General features: G+C 52.5%; 4 protein-coding genes across 4 annotated transcripts; 2 read left to right on the plus strand and 2 right to left on the minus strand.

Moving 5' to 3' along the window:
- Positions 1 to 612: 612 nt before the first annotated feature.
- EAH_00007160 (calmodulin, putative) lies at positions 613 to 1,547 on the plus strand (the record flags this gene model as incomplete). Its single annotated transcript, XM_013395965.1, has 3 exons — positions 613 to 625; positions 1,029 to 1,133; positions 1,282 to 1,547. 3 exons carry the CDS (start codon positions 613 to 615, stop codon positions 1,545 to 1,547), a joined length of 384 nt encoding a protein of 127 aa, XP_013251419.1.
- Positions 1,548 to 2,493: 946 nt separating this feature from the next.
- Positions 2,494 to 3,549, minus strand: EAH_00007170 (40s ribosomal protein S20, putative; the record flags this gene model as incomplete). Its single annotated transcript, XM_013395966.1, has 3 exons — positions 2,494 to 2,617; positions 2,830 to 2,911; positions 3,450 to 3,549. The coding sequence occupies 3 exons, from the start codon at positions 3,547 to 3,549 to the stop codon at positions 2,494 to 2,496; spliced, it is 306 nt and encodes a 101-aa protein (XP_013251420.1).
- A 437-nt stretch (positions 3,550 to 3,986) lies between these two features.
- EAH_00007180 (60s ribosomal protein L33-A, putative) lies at positions 3,987 to 4,765 on the plus strand (the record flags this gene model as incomplete). The annotated part of the gene is made up of 3 exons (XM_013395967.1): positions 3,987 to 4,081; positions 4,352 to 4,493; positions 4,637 to 4,765. 3 exons carry the CDS (start codon positions 3,987 to 3,989, stop codon positions 4,763 to 4,765), a joined length of 366 nt encoding a protein of 121 aa, XP_013251421.1.
- A 628-nt stretch (positions 4,766 to 5,393) lies between these two features.
- Positions 5,394 to 14,281, minus strand: EAH_00007190 (importin subunit beta-1, putative; the record flags this gene model as incomplete). The annotated part of the gene is made up of 19 exons (XM_013395968.1): positions 5,394 to 5,503; positions 5,746 to 5,904; positions 6,088 to 6,313; positions 6,904 to 7,082; positions 7,779 to 8,251; positions 8,842 to 8,973; positions 9,134 to 9,348; positions 9,566 to 9,730; positions 9,896 to 10,300; positions 10,489 to 10,580; positions 10,801 to 10,905; positions 11,068 to 11,164; positions 11,400 to 11,768; positions 11,963 to 12,226; positions 12,548 to 12,697; positions 12,860 to 12,951; positions 13,123 to 13,408; positions 13,647 to 13,757; positions 14,024 to 14,281. 19 exons carry the CDS (start codon positions 14,279 to 14,281, stop codon positions 5,394 to 5,396), a joined length of 3,888 nt encoding a protein of 1,295 aa, XP_013251422.1.
- Between the last annotated feature and the right edge of the window lie 6,250 nt (positions 14,282 to 20,531).

Consider the following 20,531-nt stretch of genomic DNA (forward strand, 5'->3'; position numbering starts at 1 on the left):
TGCCTTTCCTGGGGGGCTTGGGGAGGCCGAGCGGAACTGCGCTGCCGTGCTTCTTGGGCTTCCCCCCGGCACAGCACAGTGGCTGTGTGCACATGTGCTGCGGGCGTCCTGTTGTAAATTTCTCGATTCTTTGCGTTGGATATTTGATTACTGAGTTTAGATCCTTGAAATATCATAGGCGGGGCCTCTCTTGAGCAGCTTGGGTATCTGCCGACTGCCTCAGAACATCTGAGCTGTTTCCCCTCAACCCCAGCCCTGTATTCAAACACCTCAACTACGAACAAAAGTCGAGATGGCGGATCAGCTCACCGAGGAGCAAATTGCAGAGTTCAAGGAGGCATTTAGTCTCTTTGACAAAGATGGAGACGGAAGTGAGCTCCTGTGATGGGAGTCATTCTTTCCCTGGAGGGGCCCGAGCTGCTGGCGCGGCTGCTGTTCTTGACTCGTCTTGCTTCAGTGGATGCAATACAACGACTAACCTTTATTTTGTTGAATCGATTCAGACTGTCTGATTCCTTATGCTGCTTTTCTTCCCTCGCTTCCTCTTCCATGGGCCCCTTTGGGCCGTTGTGCGCACAGCGGCCTCAACGGGCAGCTAGAGTTCTGCTTCGAATGTTCAAACTTGGTACTGCATTTTCCTTTTGCAGTGTCGTATTTTTATTCTTAGTGGGAAGAGACGCGTACGAGACACAAGCGGCGAATGCGCCGCATGGTGGATGGGGGAGCACAGGCGCCGTGGTTGACGAATATGCATGTGGCATTCTTTCCTTCGTGCTTGTGGCATTTGGTTTGAAATGATTCATTGCACTGCATCTGATATGACTGTTTATACCGATTTCCTCCAGATTTATAGTTTGTTCCGGGTTTGGAAGGCGAACTGGCGCTCCCACTGATGAGAAAAGAGGATTTCCATGGTGGCTGTTCTGCAAGCTTTGGTGGATATTTTCCTCTTCCCACTCCGGCCTGCATTTTCCTCCTTTTATATTGTTCTGTTTGTGGCGCTGTGCGTGCTCCTGTTCCCTTTGCAGCGATCACAACCAAGGAACTTGGGACTGTGATGAGGTCCCTGGGTCAGAATCCCACGGAGGCGGAACTCCAGGACATGATTAACGAAGTGGACGCGGATGGCAACGGTACGAATACCCATACATTCACATCCTTTGCTAGGTGGTTGCTGGTATCCACATGGATCTCTTTTTTCGATCGTGAGCTGCAGCTATGTGAAGAAGTTATGGAATGTAAGGCAGGCTTCTTGCTCTTTGGGAGCGGGTGTACGCACAGGCACGATTGACTTCCCTGAGTTCCTAACGCTGATGGCCCGTAAGATGAAGGATACAGATTCGGAAGAGGAGTTGATCGAGGCCTTTAAGGTCTTCGACAGAGACGGCAACGGCCTGATTTCCGCAGCTGAGCTACGGCACGTGATGACGAATCTGGGAGAGAAGCTAACGGACGAGGAGGTCGACGAGATGATTAGAGAGGCAGACATAGACGGAGACGGGCAGATCAACTACGAGGAGTTCGTGGGCATGATGCTTGCCAAGTGAATGTGCGTCTGCAGTGGCTAGCTGGAAAGTCGAGTGCTACAGGACGCAGGGCGCCCCATGTGGTGCCTCCAAACCGCCGATAGCCAAGGTTTTGTAAAGAGCTTATACTGTGCATTCCGGTGATCCTGGCATATTTCTTGAATGCGTGAAGAAGAATGGGGAATGGGGTGGGTGGAGACGGTTAGCTCCTTGGCCCGTTCGTCCGGGGCCTATACGGTTGAGCGGTTGCTCTTGTCGCAGTGTCACGCCGTCAGTTGCTGCTGCCCGGCGGTTGGGGAGCGGCATTATCCGTAGGCAGGCGTCCTTCGCTGTACACAGCCGATGTTCGCCTTATGCCCAGCCTGCCACGGGGTAGCCAGCTAGCCAAGGCCTTCGCTGCACACTCGTGGAGTTTTTGACAAGAGGGAGACATGATGGGGAGCCAGCGCTGCTGCTGGGACACTAGCTCCAGCTGGCTTGCACAGCCATTCAGCGTGGCCAACCCCTCACCTCTTGCGGACCTCGATTCGCGGCTCCCAGTCAACTATTATTGTCTCCGGGGTTAACACAGTCCCTTTGCACCAAAACTCTAAGCCCCGTATGGGGCGGTTGGGGATGCTCGCGTTATGCTTTGGTTGCGCAAAATCCCCTGCTGTGCCCTGTGAGCTGTAGACCAGTCCGTAGTACCTCGGGGCATCCTACGCAGTGCACTGCCTATCCTACAGATGTGCGTATGGAGGCATGTGAAAGTGATGTAACAGTATACATATTCGCCTCTTCTTTCCCATAAATATGATTGTGTGGGCCGTAACTAAGTAGCTAACGAGTCGCCATTCGCCCCTACTCAATGCAGCGATACACAAAACAGAAAAGGACGAATTAGAAGTCTCGAGTTTGGGGGTTAGGACCCTGCGGCGCGGCCTGCTGACCGCGCACCGCGTGGTCCCCAGATGGTGAGCGGCTCTTTTTATATGTTGGACACAGTAACCTCCACTTCAACACCGGGGTCGATGTTGATGGACGTGATCTGCCGAACCACGTCGCTTGCTGAGTGCAAGTCGATCAAACGCTTGTAAATACGCAGCTCGAACCTGTCGTACGTGTTCGTTCCTGAAACCATCGGTACGCAGAAAACCAACAAAGAGGCATCATATATGCAGTCCTCACACGCACTTTACAAACTCGCGCCTGCTACGGAAAATGCTGGACCCTGCATGCATCTATAACGAGCGGGAGAAAATGGGACTATGCATCGAATGTGGATAACCTGTATCCACATTCGATGCATAGTCAGCAAGGAAACATACACACAGGATATCCGCACTTGGTAGTGGAGGAGACTTCATCATCTGTTGTATCACTCACCCTCTCCACACGGCGATTTCCTAGTGGTGACCCGCAGGGTCTTGACGGGTAGGCGTACCGGCCCATTTGTCTGCAGCCTCCTCTGTTTTGCCGCTCCAATAAGCTCCGTACACACTGCGGATAAACAGAGTATGCAGAAAAAAGCAGAGGACACAGGCAGAGGCAACAACAAAAGGAATTGCGAGAGATGAAATGACGCCCATACACAATGTTGCACCGAAGTGCTCATACGCCCTGCACCGTATAAAGGGAAAATGCTGCGAAGCGCTAGTAATCTGAACAAGCGCCGGCGCAAGGCAAGAATGTACGAAACTAGGCGGGAGCTTCCAACCCCCTCTCCCTGCCTCGTCCGTGCGAAGGAGAGATATGAAGGACGTTGTCTTAATGAGTAAAGACGCTGCCTTTGCTCCACGCATTTAGAAGGCAAAAGAGGCACAGGTATTCAGGTGTCTCGCCAGGTGCATGACATGATACACGCCTTGACAGCTGCGCATGTTGACACCGAGATGAACTGATCAGGCTCAAGGAGGGGTAATTTTGCTCATTTTGATTCCTCACCACGCTCGATGGATTTCAAATCCTTCGAGGTAAGCGTTATGCGTATCCTGTGGAGCCGCTGCTCCTCCCCCTCCAAACCCTCCTTGAGCGCCTTGCTCATGCTGGTGGCTACAGAGGAAAAAGGAGGTATAAGTTAGGAATAATAAATCCTAAATACCGCCACAATTGGAAAATGCGTCTCTCCGAAAGCCAGCATCACCCACTATTCCCCACATAGAACTCCGTCGGGCTTTAGGCTACAGCAGCCCCACTAGGCGGTGGGTGCTCTCCCGCAGCCGCTGGCTGCCCCACTGCGGCCGCTTCTGTCGGGCTCTCAGTGGCGTTCGGCTGCAGCCCCAACTGCAACATTGTTAAACAACGCTAGTGGGGTGCTGTTGCATTCGCTACCCCCACGCTGCTACGGCTGCCTGCTCAGAGCAGGCTTTCTCGCCTTCTTTCATCTGCTGCACCACGGGGCCCTTTCTTGTATTTCGCGGGACTTGTGCAGTTTTCTACACGTGTTTACTTGTAAATCCTGCAAACTCCCACTCAAGAAAGATGACAGCAGCGGCCACCCAAAAGAAACGCCCAGTTAAGGGCACTAAGGAGCCGGTTCGGCTTTATGTTCGAGGCATTGTCCTCGGTTATCAGAGGTGAGGGATTCTTCCTCATTTGTTTACTTTTTGCTTTCCTTCCCCTTTTTGCAGCCAAGACCAACTAGTTCCCTTTAGTGGGTCTATCCCACTCTGGGTTTTGTGGAGAGGCAGCCCCATGCCTACCGCAAGAAACATAATATGAGTACTTTGCCTCTTAGTCCACGTGGTTTCCTTTCTACGGAGGGTTCGATTTATGCATCACTTGGGTGTTACAGGAGGCGCTAAAGGCATGCTCAGTTGGGAGTGAGTATTCTGGCTGCGTTTCAGGTCCAAGGTGAATCAGACTCCGTCTCGCTCTCTTTTGCAATTGGAGAATGTGAAGACCAGACAGGACACTGCTTTCTACCTAGGCAAGCGCGTGGCATATGTGTACAAGGCAAAGACAGAGAAGAAGGGGACAAAGTTCAGGGTACGCCATGTGTGTACTTAGCGACGGGCTGGCTGTCACTGCTGAGGACTGTACACCTCATAGAGTAGGAGTGGGTGTGTACTCAGCGGAAGCGTGCTCCTGATGTCTCTGCATTGACCTTTTGCCTGTTCTGTCGTTTACAGACGATTTGGGGAAAGATCTGCCGCCCTCATGGCAACAGCGGCGTCGTGCGCGCCCGCTTTAGGAAGAATTTGCCCCCGAAGTCATTTGGAGGTCGCGTGCGTGTCTTTTTGTATCCTTCCAACATCTAAATTGTTAGAGAAATCCTGTATGCCAACTGCGAGGGTCCCTCGTTAACCCTCGCTGCCAGGCGGGATTCTGTATATGGTTAAGGCTCGGGGAGTGGGAGGGTGCGGGCGGCGTGCGCTCTTTTGTACGCGAACTGTTGGACAGACACTAATAATGTTCTGTTGGTTTTTACCTCGGTGCCTGCGTGTTTCACTCATTACCTTCAGTAACCTCTAGGCTACAGATATTCTTATACAAGAGGGCGCTTAGTGTGTGTGTTGGGGCCGGGACGGGGAGGAGGGGTTGCCGCGTGTGCGAATAAGCATTAGAACAAGTAGTTCTACCGAACGCAGAGTCCATTTTGAAACTGCCAGCCTAGCTAGTGTTCCTATTGAAGAGGCCAAACAAGAGTCTAGACCAAATGCCCCAAGCGTATCGAGGAGAACCAATCAGCTTGGTGCTGCCTTCCCCGCTGCTTTGCGGTAAGCAGACTCTCTCAGATTCTGGACTAGGTCATTCATTTTCTTTCGGAGTGCTTCGGCTGCTCTCCCGGGGTCCTGTTGGGCAAGCGGAGCACATGGAGCCAAGGAGGCGATCGTGAGGAAGGCAAAGAACACAGGGCATCTGTGTAGGAGCGCGGCATATCGGGTGTCACCGCACTATTGTTTGGACCTCGTGTTCCTGCTTGACGTCGTTTACCTCCGCTTCCGAGATTGCCCGTCCGACATTCACGATGAGGCCGAGACCATCTTTCCTGAGACCTGGACATTCGGGCAGTGCTTGGCATGTCTTTGCGAATAAACAGATAAAAATTGATTGTAAGTCAAACACCGGCACAATTGACCGCCTTTTCGACTTGGTACAGGCTAGCGGTCAGTGGCAAAGCGCATTTCCTTCGCCTCAAATGCACTAACGACATCAGGGGCAGACAATACTACAATGCTGCGCCTTCCTATCCCCAGCAGAGGGCGCCCAAACCATAATTAGAAAGAGAACTTCCCACCTGCTTCAATGGTTGCCTCGAGGTCTCCCCCCTGCGCGCCGATGCCCGGGGACAAGAACCACATTTCGGGGAAAATAGAACGAATTCTCCTCATGTCGTCAGGATATGTTGAACCCACAACCAAGCCAACTAAGCCTCCACCCTCTGTCAGGGAAGGTTCTGCAGACAGGTCGCGACTCAAGAATGCTCGCTAGCCTAGAGAAGAACTATTTTCAGACTAACTAGTTTCAAGTCGCTCTGGTCCTTGCGCAAGCGAACGATCGGACGCATATTTAGGGTTGTCAAAACTCCACACACGTCGATGATACTGGATGCTAGAGTAATTAATATGCTTGCGCTTACCACTTTGCCTCCTCACGCTATCGCAAATGCAAGCCACTCGCATGAACACCTCCTTATTTGCCTCCATCTGCACTTCCTCCGAACGCCCACTAACAATAAGCCCTTGCAAATCGGAGCTGCGTGGATTTGAACTTCGGCAAACGACGAATATCCCCTTCCCTTTTTCCTTAACAAAGGGGAGGAGCGCATTCTCCCCCAAGTATGGGTCTAAAGTTATGCAGTCAGCCTGATGCACGAGCGCAAACGTACGAAAAATTCGTCACGAACAGATAATGCTGAAACTACACAGCAGGAGGAAAAACACGTGAGGCAGGAGGCAAACTGCCAAGAGAGGATACAGGCAAACCTAGGGATGCACCAATGTGGGTGTTTTGTCGGGATTAAACTGCCACGGAAACTCTTGTAGCTTAGTTTAGAAGTTTTGTTAATATGCACTGCAGTACGACTCTTCAACCATACATACGCCGTAGAGAGAATAGAAGGCATGAGCGTAGGCCTCTGCTGCTTCGCCGGTCGCCGCTCTTTTTGCGTCAATGATAACTGGAATATCTTCGGGTATTTCCCTACAGAGTTGTTGCAAAACCTAAATGGGCAAAAAAATGGCAGGGTTAACGGTCGGAAACACGCAGCTTTCATGTTGCAGCGCCATCGAAAAAGGTTAAGCTGAATTCAACTTCCTCCGCAAGATTATAAGGCGTAACGCAATGCATTCCATTGAAACGAGTTATTCTGCCCTTCGCTGCGTGAATGCAAGGTACCGCACGAGGGACGGTTGTTGTGCAAAACTTTAGGAATCCCCTGTAGCGGGTAGCGCACCTCCATTCCTCCTGGTCCATACTGTTCAAAGAAAGCCACGTTGAACTTAAAGCAGCAGACAGAATCAGAAGTCTTCTTAATGAGGTAAGTGCACTTTGCATGTAGATCTTTAGCGAGCTGCCGCAGCTCAGTGGCCGAGAGTTCCACAACAGAACCGCATGGAATGTTGGGGTCAACCCCTACACAAAGAATCGTCCCATATTCTTTAATGCGACGAGTCAGCTTGTCTAAAAAAGAACAAGCCATTGCTGAGCTCCAGGCCTAGAAAAATTCGGCGCGGTCTACAAAAACCATACGGCAAGCACCGCATTGACCTGTAGAAGGCCTCTAGCCAACAATCTTCGTCTGTACCAAATTTCTATTTCAACGAAGTGATTGTGTTTTAGACAAGGAGGAGGGAAATCGGACTTTGGATACAAGAAACCTCAAGGCGAAGGCCCCAAGGTGGGGCCCCCCAGTGGGAGCCCCACTATATTCGTCCAGGCAACTCGGACGATATTGCAAAAAAATTATCTCTGTTCATCGTTAAACATCTTTTGCACCTAACAACTGAAGAACTTTTCAACTGACGAAGAGCCGGCCACCCACCAACTGGGAGGTTGCCAGTCTGGGGCGACTGCACACTTCGTTGGAACGAGACGTCCCGTGTACCTCCAAAAAACGGTCGTCCTAGTGACTAGTCAAGTAAGAGCTGCTGCCTTACATCCGTCCAGTCCACATCAGCTTAACTGACAAGCTACTCGGCCTACCACCACAGCCCACTCCACATGGCGTGGAGTCCTGCCAAATAGAGGAGGAGCACATTGAACGTATAAGCAAAATTGCCCCCTCAGCTAGCTTGTTAGCAAACTAAAAGATGTAAACTAGTCACGAACTAACAGTTACGCAGCCTACAAAGACCTTCCACTTCACCAACCCCCGCAGTTCTAGACGTGCCAGTACGAACTTCCCATGCAAAGCAAAACCGAGGAGCGGATCCCAAGCGGGAACTCCTCGTACAGCAGCACTAACAGCAGCATAAACAGCAGCAGAAAAAACATGGTCTGCTATGCCACCATCTTGGTAGCACTGCAGCGCCTCTCCTTGTCGCCTGGCTATGCCCAGAAGAAAGCCAACGACCGAGAGGAAGAGATTCAAACAACAGCAGCAAGCATCGGCAGCAGCAGACACAGCAGCAATCGTTAGAAGCAGCCGCACCAAAACCTCCACAAAAACTGGAAAGGCATTGGGGCCGTCTTTTGGGTCTCCTGGGTCCAAAAGAACCACCCCTGTCATCTCCCTAACCCTTCGAGAGACTGACACCAACGGACAGCCTGGATCTTCGTCGCCTCCCCAGCCATTTACAAAACTGACACCAAAGGACAGCATAGACACAAGCAACAGTATGTCACTCTACAGGCTACGTTGCTGGTGCGCGGTTCTTTAGTCGCCCTCTGAAAGCCCGCGAACTCGCGGGGTCCTTGGTCGACAAGCAGTCTCTGTAGCAGCAGTGAAAACAGCAACAGAATCGGGAGCAGAAGCTGCCGCTGCTCTGCTGCAGCTGAAACCTGTCCCGATGCTGCCCTATGCCCGGCCGACAGCTCATATCTAGTCAACCCGCTTCTCCATTGACTCAACTGTAGTGGCTCAGCAACTGCGAAGAAACAAAAACAACGCCGGTACACGAAAATGGAGCACGTAACGAAGCAAAAAAGCAAAAGACACATCGGCAAAACATGGATGATGAGTCTTCTCATTCTGTACAACGCAGGTAAGCAAGCTACACACATTTTAAACGTGTACAATACGTCACCCCCTTCCATCCCAGTACCCTGCAACTTCAAAACCCCCCTCTCCCGTCCCTAAAACTCATCTAGACCCGCAGAAGCATAAACTGTGAAGAGCCTCTAAAACCGACTCTGAAGAGCTCCACAGCAAATTAGTACCTGAGCTAGCCACTGTGCTTTCGCTCCAACAGCGGCGTTGCCTTCTTCTGTTGCCAGACGCTCGGCTTCCCTCTGCAACTGAACAACGAAGCTTAGAGAGCGCAAGTGACTTCCCAGTGTCCGCCCAAATGTCGATAAAAGATCCCTGGGCAGCGGCGCAAAACAAGCATAACGCGGGGCTTCAACCGGCTGCCCGTACGCACCATGAAACGCGTGAACAAACCTCTGCAAGTCCCAGAGGGCCAAACGCATACCGAAATGCACGGGAACATATATAATGGCACCCTGCTCCAAAGGCACCTCACCCTGTAAGCTCCAGTGCCTGCTGCACCATCTGCGCTGAGCCGTGGACCCAAGATGGGGCTTCTGCGACGGCCTTTACCACCTGCAACATCCCGTTGACTTCTGTGCGCAGCACTTCCTGCAACTGTGCCTCCTTTAAGGCATATACGCAGCTGGCCAAGGCCTCCAGAGTTGCTGACCGCAGCTCATGCACGTACCACATCCACTCCTCATTGAGCTGTTAATACACCCACAAGCACGACACAGGATGACACACTATCTGGCTTGAAGCAACCCTAGGATACCCACGAACACCCTCTCTTTCCGAGAAGAGAAACCAGAACAAAGAATGGGCTTTGCTGTCTAGATTACCACACGAACAACTGAAAGCTGAATACGTGAAGGAGTCGTCCGAATGTAAACACAGAAATTCTCGCCTTAGGGATGTAACTTACTTGCCAGTTGGGGGGGCCCGCATCATAAGGGGTGACGCCCGCCTGTACCAGCAGCTCAATCAGCCACGGGGCAAAACGCGCAAACTTGGCACCCCCGAGACTCAGTGCTACATCGCCTACTGCGACAATCACGACTGGCTTAAGAGACCTGTCCACCGACGCGGCCTAGAGTAAGACGCACGCACAGATCCGGTTATGCGCATGCCAGACGAGTAAAAAAAGCTTATGGAGAACCAACAAAATAAAACCTCAAAGCAAGCCAGCTCAACGCAGGCGGCATCGGGCAAGCAAAAGACTACATTATAGAGGCTACGACGGTGATAGGCATACCCGGAGCAGCTCGTAAAACTGCTGGAGAAGGGCATCCGAAAAGCGTCCGAACTCCGTCCCTAGGGCCCGGCTAAGATCCCCCACAAGTTCTATACATATGCGCGCAGCCTGTAGCTCGTCTGGCGTGCTGCTGTCATTTGTTAACGTGGTAGAGGCTGCAGCTGCTGCCGCCGGTGCTGTTTCTTGCGGTTCCCACTGATGCTTCATTTGCAGCACCAGCAAGTCCGCCACTTCCTCCGCAAAGGGAGAAACCGCAGGGCCAGAGGAGTTGATAAGGGCAGAAAGTGCAAGCAGCGCATCGCAGACGCTCGGCTCGGAGCTGACGACAAATCCTTGAGGATTGCTGGGCGAGGCGCTACCCTCGACCTGGTTAACCTGCACGCCGTTCGTAGGCCGCTGGAAAACCTACAGGACGGCAAAAGTGAAGAACATACAATACAGGAATAAATATGTGGAACAGTACACAGTTATACAGACTAAAATATCAAGGAGATGCACCCCCATCCTGAATATCTCTGCGCATATCACGGCGTAGCGACGAAGCGGACACCAATGCAGTAGATCTAAGCTCGTCACTAATGCACACAACGGACCTGCTTGAGAGTGTTCCAAAGGCTGCCAGCGACGGGCTTCACTTGGTCACCAAGACGTAGGCAGAGAATCTGAATGACGCCACATAGCATCCCTGCACAAAGAGAAACACAAGCCACACAGAATTTCCATTTAGCGAGTGGTCCGCTTCTTTGCATCAAAATGCACAGGCAGCATGTGGCTCCGCCTTTCGAGTGGCCACCGACGCTTCGCCCATACCACTAAACAGGGCTTTCATCAGCATCCAGCAGGGAAGCACCGAATACTAACAAGGTGCACATAAGGAATTGAAAGCTGCACGGAGAAGCCCTCACCTTGGCGTTGTTTCGTCTGTTCTGTCTGTTCGAAAGAAAAAGATTTTCTCAGCTGACCCTCAAAATGCTCAAGGAGAGAGAGAAGATGGTTCCAGCAAGCACTGCCTGCAAGCGCACCCAACACCCTCAATCGCACTCCTTACGCCCCAACAATGCAACTGAGCAAGCACGGAATGTTGCCTGCTGTACAGTATCGCGGCAAAGTAGAAAGCCCTGAGAAGCACAATAACCTGAAGTTTTGGCGGCAAAGAGCGCAGAGCGTCTAACCTGCATTTTTAATCAACGCCCCCATGCAATTAAATGCTGCTTCGCGCAGATTCTTCTCGTCCTGTGCAATGGCCAGCGACACAGAGCGGAAAGAGCCCTTACACACACAACTTGAGCATTCACAGCATAGGGAGGCAGGGGAAGAAGCCTTGACTCACAGCGTCTGGCCGTTCCGAGACACTCAGTAGGGCTTCACAAAGTTTGGGAAAGATCGGGTCCAATGGGTTTTGATCTTGTTGCGCAGCTGTAGTTCCTTGGTAAGCCGCTCGGCCCTCAGGTGTGTTGATGTTGTCCGCTAGCTCATGCAGCATCCAGCATATGTGCACTGCTACCCTCGGTTGGTCAGCGAGACGTTCAACGATCGCAAGGAGGAGTTCGCCGCTGCTGTTGGCTGGGGCGCCAGCAGCCGACACGCCGGCCGGCGGGAACAGATGACGCAGCACAATAGGTGCATGCTGCTGCGCCGCCTTGCCGAGGGTCCATGCGGCGCTGTCTCGCACAGCTACTGAGGCATCCGACGCAACCGCCTTCACCAGCATGGGGAACGAAGTTGCGACGTAAGGGGCCATTGCCTCTGCGCTTGGCCCTTCCATCACACAGCCCAAGGCCAACAGAGACGCCTCTCGCCGACGCCACTCAGTTGATGAGAAGTTTAACTGCACGAACTCTAGCACGGGAGGCAGGATCGCATCCTTCACTACCTGAGACGGAACGGCAAAACAATGAATCGTACAACAAAAGTTCATCCACAATCGGGGAGGCAGCAGAAAAGCCTTCCGCACGGTCCCGCACGGCTTTATCCGCCATGTTCCGACGCAATCTCCCCCGCATTTCTGCAAAGAGTGACTCGCGTGGAAATTGCAATTAGTTAAGCAGTTATGGTGAACCGGCTGACTTGTGCGCATAGGCCTAAACAGATAGCGGCAGCCATAGCCGGGGTCCAGCTGTCATCATCATCCTCATCCTCCGCTGCATTGAGAAGTTGTGAAAGAAGAAGGGGAAGCAAGAAGGGTGCAGCTTGTTCCATAATTTTCAAGAGAGTCCATCGAGTTGAGTCGCCCTCTATTATAGCTAGTTCTTCCTCAGCCAACGCATTCCACACCTCCAACGCCGCAATCACAACTGCTGAATCCGACCCCTCGAGTGCATGCCAAGTGAGCTGAGCGCAACACAAATAAGTGCGCAGCGCTCCATACGAAAAAACGCGACCAACAATTTGTCCTTGAAGGGGCAAACGAATCAGACCACTGCACTCATGCTGACGAACGGCCTGACGGGGAGCGCAGGCTCCACTCCAGTAGGCAGCATATGCAGGCACACCCACATACATAATAAACGCGCTGGCATGCGATGCTCACGGAGAGCTGTTCGCTTTGATGCCCATGCGCATGCGTACAGCTTCTTCATCACATCTTGCCCGGGACTGAAAAAGAAACTGGACCTAAGTATCTTTCGCCATGGAGCTGCAGTCTAAACTTACTGGTCCCACAGTAGGCATGTATGCTTCTAAGATAGAGTAGTACTCCTGTGCAACTTGCACTATGCACTCAAAAGCTGCAACTTGAACAGGACTGGGATTCGCCGCGCCGCCAGCCTCCACTACCGCACCAATGATGTAGTCCCGTTCTTCCTGTGAATCGCACGGAGCAGGGCACCAATCAGTGAATATTTAGTACTCTCTCTTGCCAACAAATATAGAAATGTCTACTTCCGCATCTCTCGCGAATTGATGATTTGCCTCCACTGTAAGTCTGCGCAGGAGCAAGCTTGCAACAACTTGTTTTCGCTGCACCTTTCTATTGAAGTTTTCCTTTGCGAAAATTAGTGCATGGTAGAGCGCTCGCAACGCCGCCACTTTCAACTGTGGGTCCGAATCCGTCAACCCTGCAGTCGTGCAACAAGCCCCCCAAGACAGTCACATCCACCAACGCTACAAAGAGGCATAAGTGAAGGAAAATCAGGTCAAAGACAAGCAGATATCCACTACGAGCATACAGTATAGAAGAAAAGGCAAAGGCAAGGCGCTAAGCGGGCATCGTCCAGCAGCTAACTAACCATGAACGACAGCTGTGAGCACGACATTGCATCTTTCTTTCGAGAGGACCTCTGACGGATCTTCTCCCTCTGAAACAATATCGGCAAGTTCTTCGCACAGATACGCAAGACACGTTAAAGCGTGGCGTCCGCATGCCCTGGCGAGCTGCTGCTGCGGTTGCGGCTGCTGGCATGAAACTGCCTGTTGCACCATCTCTTGGAGTGCAGGTAAGAGGTTTTCAAACTCCAAGGCTCGCAGCTCTATAACCCCCAACTTCGCTAAGGCCTGGCAAACTGCGTTGCCGACCTGAAAAGCAGCACTCTATACACTCACTTTGGATCCTAGGCCCTATATCACGAATACAAGCTTTTAGAGGCGTCGCGAGACAAGCAACTACTCAGACGGGACTTCTGTGCGCCCAAAGGGAAAATTAGCTTTTAAGACTGACGACGGGAGGCGCTCGTTGTACTTGTCAAGCCAGTGTTGGCATTTCGATAGAACTCGCGAGACTAAAAATGAAGTGCACGTGCACCTCAGTGCCTACCTGAGTGCAGTCCGTATGTAAAGCTGCCAACAACTGTTTTCTTATTTCGGCTTTCGTTGCGTCTGGAAGATCCCGCCAGGCCTGTGCAGCCGCGCCATCTAGCGTCATATCCTGCACCACCCGACCACAGCACCGTAGCCACATCACGTTGATTCACTTAACGGTCGGCAGAGCGGCACCTCGTTTAGTGCAGCCATTTCACCCTAGGATAGTGCTAATGCACAACACAACAAAAGCCGCAGCTCGGAAGCAGCGGCACAGGGACAAAAACACGGCCATGCCGCCATTCATCGAAAAAGCAGAAGCTACACTCAGGGAAGCAAAAGCCAATGCAGCAGACGACGGCACGCAGCAACTGCCAGGAACAGGGGTCTTACCTTAGCGCTGATGGAGTTCTTGAATGTCACAGCAGCAATCTGCTTGGCTATAAGAAGATCTTCAAGGCTACTGGGGGCCCCCTGAGGCCCTTGGGGCGGCTGCTCTAAAGCAATGAGAGCAGCCATCGAGCTGACAAACTGACCTAGATCTGTTTGTCTCGCTGTGGTCAGCTGCTGCTCCGCTGCTTGCCTCACGGAGGGCCGAGGGTCAAGGGTTGCTAGCAGCAATTGCTGCAACACCGCCATTTGGTCCGCCATTTTTGCAGATTTTGAACGTCAAATGTGGGGAGAGCTGGGTAAATGCAGGATGAGCGTCTGAGCACGTGCTGCCGCTTCTGCTGCTGACGGTGCCGCTGCGGCAGCTGCAGCGGTGCCACCGCAGCTCTCTCAGCTGTGCTCCTGGCTTAGAAGCGAAGTTGAATCTAAGGCTTCATGCGGATGACCACAGAAGCACTCTGTGTCGTTCGCTGCTGCCGTGAGCAGCAGCAGCTGCTGCTGCTGCTCCGGTTGAAAGGATGCCAGCAGCTCCTGCCGCCCCTCCGGAAGGAAACCTCGCGCTACGTACGTGGGATGCCTGGTTCGCGGGGGATGATGTGTACGAGATGGCCGGACGGCTTCGGTACAGTGTGCACACGTTGCTCTTGCTATTGCCCCTGATACTGCTGTCTCAAGAGCTGGAACGCATCCAGATCAGCCATACCAGCAAACTGCAACAGCAGCAGTCCCTACGCATGGAGGCCGGACCGAGCAACAGCAGCGGCAGTAGCAGTGGCACAGGAACCGCTCCAGCGACTGTACAACTACTGTGACCAAGGTGGTTCCTGTTGCTCCTGCTGATATATTTAGGTGCAACGAAATCAACTTCTTGCCCGGCCAGGCTTCTGCTGCTGCCGCCGCCGCTGCCGCCGCAGCAGACCCGAAGCTGGGGAGGGGAGGGGGAGCTAGTCTAGCAGGCCGCAGCCGCCACAAAGTGAATTTAATTGCCGTTCCTCACCCTTCGAGCTGCTGTTGCTGTTCTTGCTGCTGCTAAGCCTGGTGCGCCCTAGTCACGGCAGCTGCAGCAGCCGCTGCAACGGCTGCTGCGGCCGCAGCTGCTCTGCCTACTCTGCAGAAACAGCGGCAGCAATAAGGCGGCTCGGTGCTGCAGTAGCGTAGCCTGCTCCAGGTATGCCGTAGAATATTAGATTATGTAAATCCAGTATATCGATTAAAGCGGCGGAGACAGGGGCTCGTACATGCTGCTCTCTGCAGAAATCCGCTGCGCCCCACATGCTCCCCTATAGATGCGTGAACCCCCGCAGCCCTCTACGAGAGTGTGGCAGAGATGGCCTTCTGCTGCTGTCTCTGCCAATATTTTCCAAAGACGATTCATATCTGTGTAAGATTTGCTCATGCGAAGCTCACTGCGAATGTAGAGGCTCAGGGAATGCAGGAACGAGCGGCCAGTCTTGTCCGTTCGTGTTGTAGCAACAGCCATGTAGTATACTATGTGCCATTGTGCTCTACTTGGTTCGGATCCCATTTAGACGTGAAGAGAAGCATTGTGGTGGCAAGCGCAACGCGTGTTTGGTGGGGCTACAGCTAATCCATTCGTACTGGCAGTAGGGTTGTGACGATAGATGTGGCGTGCTCCATATGAGGGTGGTGCATGAAGACTTGCTTTGGGCAAGTATTCATGCACTATTGTGAAGCAGACTGCACGCAAGCTGAGCTACAACAATTGTCTACACTGTTCGAGCAGAAACCAAGCGTGGGTTGTGCGTGCATGTGAATGTGCCGTGCAGCATCAGTTGCAACGCGTTGCGCTGATACAACTTATTGCAGGGCGCCTCCTCTCTCCCAGTTACCATGCTGTTGGGTTTCTGTAACCATAAGGCCTGGGGCTTGGACGGGTGGTCAGCTAGAATTGAACAATTCCTATCATAAGCCTGTTGGCTCGACTGCAGCTCGTTGGATTTGGTAGTACTGCATTGTTAGTCGGGCCAGGCGCGACGGACGAACCCCACCCAAACAGCGGGTTGGCCTGATGCATAGCATTTACTGGTGCCGAGGCTTTTTAAGAATACGAACAGGTTAGAAACGCTCTCCGGACTCATGCAAAGCCTCAGTCATTTCCTCTCCTTGCATAGTGGAGAATGGTCAGAACCTGCCCTTTGTTGGGGAGGCGACCAATTTTAAAATCTCTGTACAGCACATTTCATGGAGAACGCCTCTGCCTTCTTCATGAACCGGTTGTGCTGCGGACACATTCGTCCGGATATGACGGGTGTCGCCGCAATGGGGGGGTGGGGGTGGAGGAGCTCCGTGGTTCTCTTGAGTTTTCTTTCCATCTCCAAAATGAGCCCGAGAACATTTCGTCAGTATGAGGGGGGTTACGCCAGTGTTGGTTCTATCTGAGCAAGGGTTCCACTTCACCGGAGCGCATTCTGACTAGAGAAGCCCTCCGATACGCCCTGAGATGCACATTCGTTCCCGTGCCGGCAAGCAAGCAGGCTACAGCACAAGTGAGAAAAATCAAACATGGGGAACTACCGATAGAGCGCTACATCGGGAAGCATCAGTCCTTAGTGAACAGAAAACCAATGGCGGGCTGAACACTCGTATATCATTGCTTCTCTGCGGAGGACATTTTTGTAAACCGCTGCAGCTCCGAAGCGCAGCGGGTGTTAAGGGGTGAAAGTGCTGGCCATGGCAAGATGAGGAAGTGCATCAAAGGGGGGGAGAAAAAGCCATTTCCATCGCCCCAGCTGATAAGGAACGAATTGGGTTTAACGATGACCCGAACATAATGCCTTTTGATATTGTGGCTATGAATGCTAGCCCTGTTCATAAGAAGATGGCTGCATGTAATCGACACCAACCGAGGGGGACCGACTGAGCGGCGCATTTGCGTTGTGCAACAAGGTTGCACGACGTAGCAACCTACTTTGCAACAAACTTTTCGTTTGTCTACGAAGACAGCTAACGAAGCTGAAGGAGCAAAGATTCGGACAGCGCTGTCAGGGGAACAAAAAAAGAAATCAGGGGAACGCTACACAGCCCCTGCGACATCCCGCACATTGAAGGGTCCAGAAGAGGCGACGCCTGCAGCTCTGCCTCAAAATATCTGTGTGCTTATGCAAGCCCGTATAAATGGTCAGAAATTGCGAGTGCTACAGGATACAGGCTGCGAAGTGGGTCTGACAGCTCCAGTTACGGCGAGGAGGTGCAAGCTACCTGTCTACTCGCCGTGAATGGAGCTGTCAAACACACTTTACAGCCTGTATCCTGTAGCACTAGCAACTTCTGGCCTACCCGTAGCACAACGCAGACAGGAGACGATAACCGGGAAAACTACGGGTGTAAAACTCAAGCTCAGTTCACAAATGGATCATATTACCATGACACTGGGATTTGTGCTGTACCAGTTCTCCGCGATATAGTGTTAGGCTTGCCGTGGACGTTCCACTGGAGGGCGCGCATGAAGCCTCCACACGGCACCATTTGCGTGAAATCTGTGTTCGGGGAAGCATTGAGTGGGCGTCCTTCCGCGCTCACATTGGCATCTGTACTTCCCACGGTAAGACGAGCGGAACTATTTTCCCAAGGAGGAAGGAGCAAAGAGGTTCCTACACAGTGCAGACGTGCTACACGCGACGACGGAGAACTGCATGTAACCCGCCGTGATGATCTTCCGAAGACACCGATTTGGGGGAGTCGATCCTTTTAACACTCGGCGAAAGACAGAAACGAGTGCAACTAAAGGAAGAGTTCTCCGATGTACTAGATAATAAGGAGCAACCAGCGGGCAGGGCACCTGCTGGTAGTCAAATGCACCGCAACGAACTCATTCCCGAAGCAACCCCAAGCTTTCTTCCGAGGTACAGGCGATGCCGCATCTTCCAAAGTGAATAAAAATGCACTCAGACGAATTGCTACGAAATGACAAAATTCAACCGTCAACTACCTCATTCGGACACAATACGGTGATGGCAAGGAAACAGGAAGGGAAGTAGGGCATGGGCACCTGCGTCGACGTCAACCCCCTCGACAAACTCACGGTGGAGCAAAAGCTTCTGATGCCCCGGATCTACGAACTACTTGAACGTTTGCAGGGTCCAGCAGTGTACTCATCCTTTGACCGCTCTGACCCGCCATGCGGACGCCGCTGCAACCCTTATACACTTGCACGAGAGCCCTGAAGTTCTTTGTTTTCGCATCGTGCTACCGGAACTACATCCCGTGGCTCACTTGCATTATCCCTACTTTAACGGGTCTCTGAAGACGGAAAAACCGCATACTTGGACGGATAGCGAAGACTCAGCCGCCAGAAGAATCATCAGATGCCCGACGTCGTCTGCTGTACTCGCGATCCCTGGTTTCGACAAACGCTTCTTCCCAGCAACAGATGCCAGTGACACAGCAGTTGGGGTGATACTCTCTCAGCAAACTAAAGACTCGACGTGACAAAGATAATCGCCTGCTACTCACACCGTTCCGCGAAAAAATAGCAGAGCTTTCCAGTACGTGTGATGGAGCTGTACCCGGTTTGGTGGGGACTCAAAATCTATTAACATTTCTCGTGTGGAAGACAGTTCACGATTCAAACCGATCCATAGTCCGTGACATACCTGACAAAGGATTTCCAAGACGAGGACAATGGAAGATCTCTTGGCCGATTTGCGCAGTAGGACTTCACAGTCAGAGATACCAAGGGTATCACCAACTTGGCCGTTAATGCACTATGACAATAGCCTACCGCTCAGGCCCCTTGTTCTGCAATTGCTGTCGTCTGCAGAGCTCTCCATTTCGTTCCTAAGCTGCGTTCTTCTTACCTTTCAGACCCAAGCCCTTGCGGTTCGCTGAGGCCCTTGTAATACTCAGCGCGTAACGCACTACACCTTAGAAGGCGACCTCGTGTGGTAATCAACAAAGCGGGGACTCCTCCAATTGTACGTCCGCTGAGACGTTTCGCCCAAGGCGCACGACTGCGCTTAGCAGGCCATGGTGGGCTCAACACAACAGTGGAGAGAGTGGCTAGGTTTTTTCGGCTGCCTAGGATGCGCGGCTCGTAGCGTAGGATTCTGTCCTCACTTGCCCATAATGCCAGCCGCTATAACGGCAGAGCAGTCTGAAACCCTGGGATGCGCAGTGTATTCCGATCTTCAAATGGCTCTGAACGAATATCGTAATAAGATCATGGATCTCACGATCTTATTGCGATATTCGTCCATTAAGCAAATGCTACGATAGCATTTCCATCGTCATGGATAGACTCAGCAACTACGCCCGCCGCAGCCCCGGTTCGAGAGCGCCCACTTCTTCATTAACCATGTTTGGAGAAAACACCCAGATATTCCCTTGTTGCACATTTGCCTCAGAGGCAGCATAAGCAGAAAGTGCAGCAGTAGCGGCCCTGAGAACAGATGCTGGGAAGCGGGGGCAGCAGCAACGTCAGCAGCAACAACAACAGCAGCAACCGCAACGGCAACACACCGGCAGGAGCTGCAGCAGCTGGTATGGCGGACGCAGCGCCAGCAGCAGAAGGGCCGTCTGAGGCAACTGCTGAGGGATTTGTTTCACTTAATGTTTTCCCTAGCGGGCGGGAGCAGCAGCAGGAAACCGTCAGTGGACACGGGGCGCAGTGCGGGGAACATGCTGGGATTCAGAGAGGATGAAAAATGCTTGGCGCTTCGTTGCACTAGCACACTGCGAGGTCCAATGGGACAGATGTTGACCCAGTGCCTGCGGCTTCCTAGCGCTTAGCGCGACAAGCGCTTCTCTCCGCAAAGCAGAGGCGAGGCGTTTCATTCGCGCCGACTATACGCAACGGGTCTAGGGGTGGAACCCTATTGTAATGCAGGCAAAGGATTTCTTTCTAAGCTAAAAGGGCCTAATATTTAACTTCGGCGCATCAGCAGGTCTCATCTGGACACCACGGGGCATCGGCAAGCGCTAGGGACGTACATGACACAACACTCCACCTTATTCAGCTGTTCCGGACTCTTGAAAACCTTTTTTGCATACTATGACAGGTGAAAATGTAAATAACAGGCGAATTTCCCCTCAATTGCCACTCCAGGTGCAGCGTGGACGAAGCCAAGTCGCGAGCTGCTCGTCTTCAGGGCGCCGGCGCTGCACTGAGACACTCCCGTGCAATACTGATATTTTCAGTTGCCTTAGGCAGGACTAAAAATGCCCGTGCAAAGAGTCAATTCGGTCTCAAAACATATCGAACACCCGTCGCAGTGGCTCCTTTAGTGGAGCCACTGCGACGGGTGTATATGTTTTCAGTTCAGGCGGGCGTCCGCTGGGCTGCGAAGTTTAAATACCGACCCTTTGAGTTCTCATATCTAATACGCAAAAGTATGCTACGCCAACAAAGCTAGATACCGACTTCCACTGTGCAGCAGGAACCAGCCCACGACGCATCCTCTCCACCAGTTCAGGCCCTGTCGCTGTGCCCAAGGCGCCTGGAGGCCGGAAGGGCAGCGCCTCTTCTTAAAAGTCTCATCTTAAGTGATTTTAC

The sequence above is a fragment of the Eimeria acervulina genome, genomic scaffold (assembly GCF_000499425.1).
Source record: "Eimeria acervulina Houghton genomic scaffold, Eah_scaff32, whole genome shotgun sequence".
Taxonomy (NCBI): domain Eukaryota; phylum Apicomplexa; class Conoidasida; order Eucoccidiorida; family Eimeriidae; genus Eimeria; species Eimeria acervulina.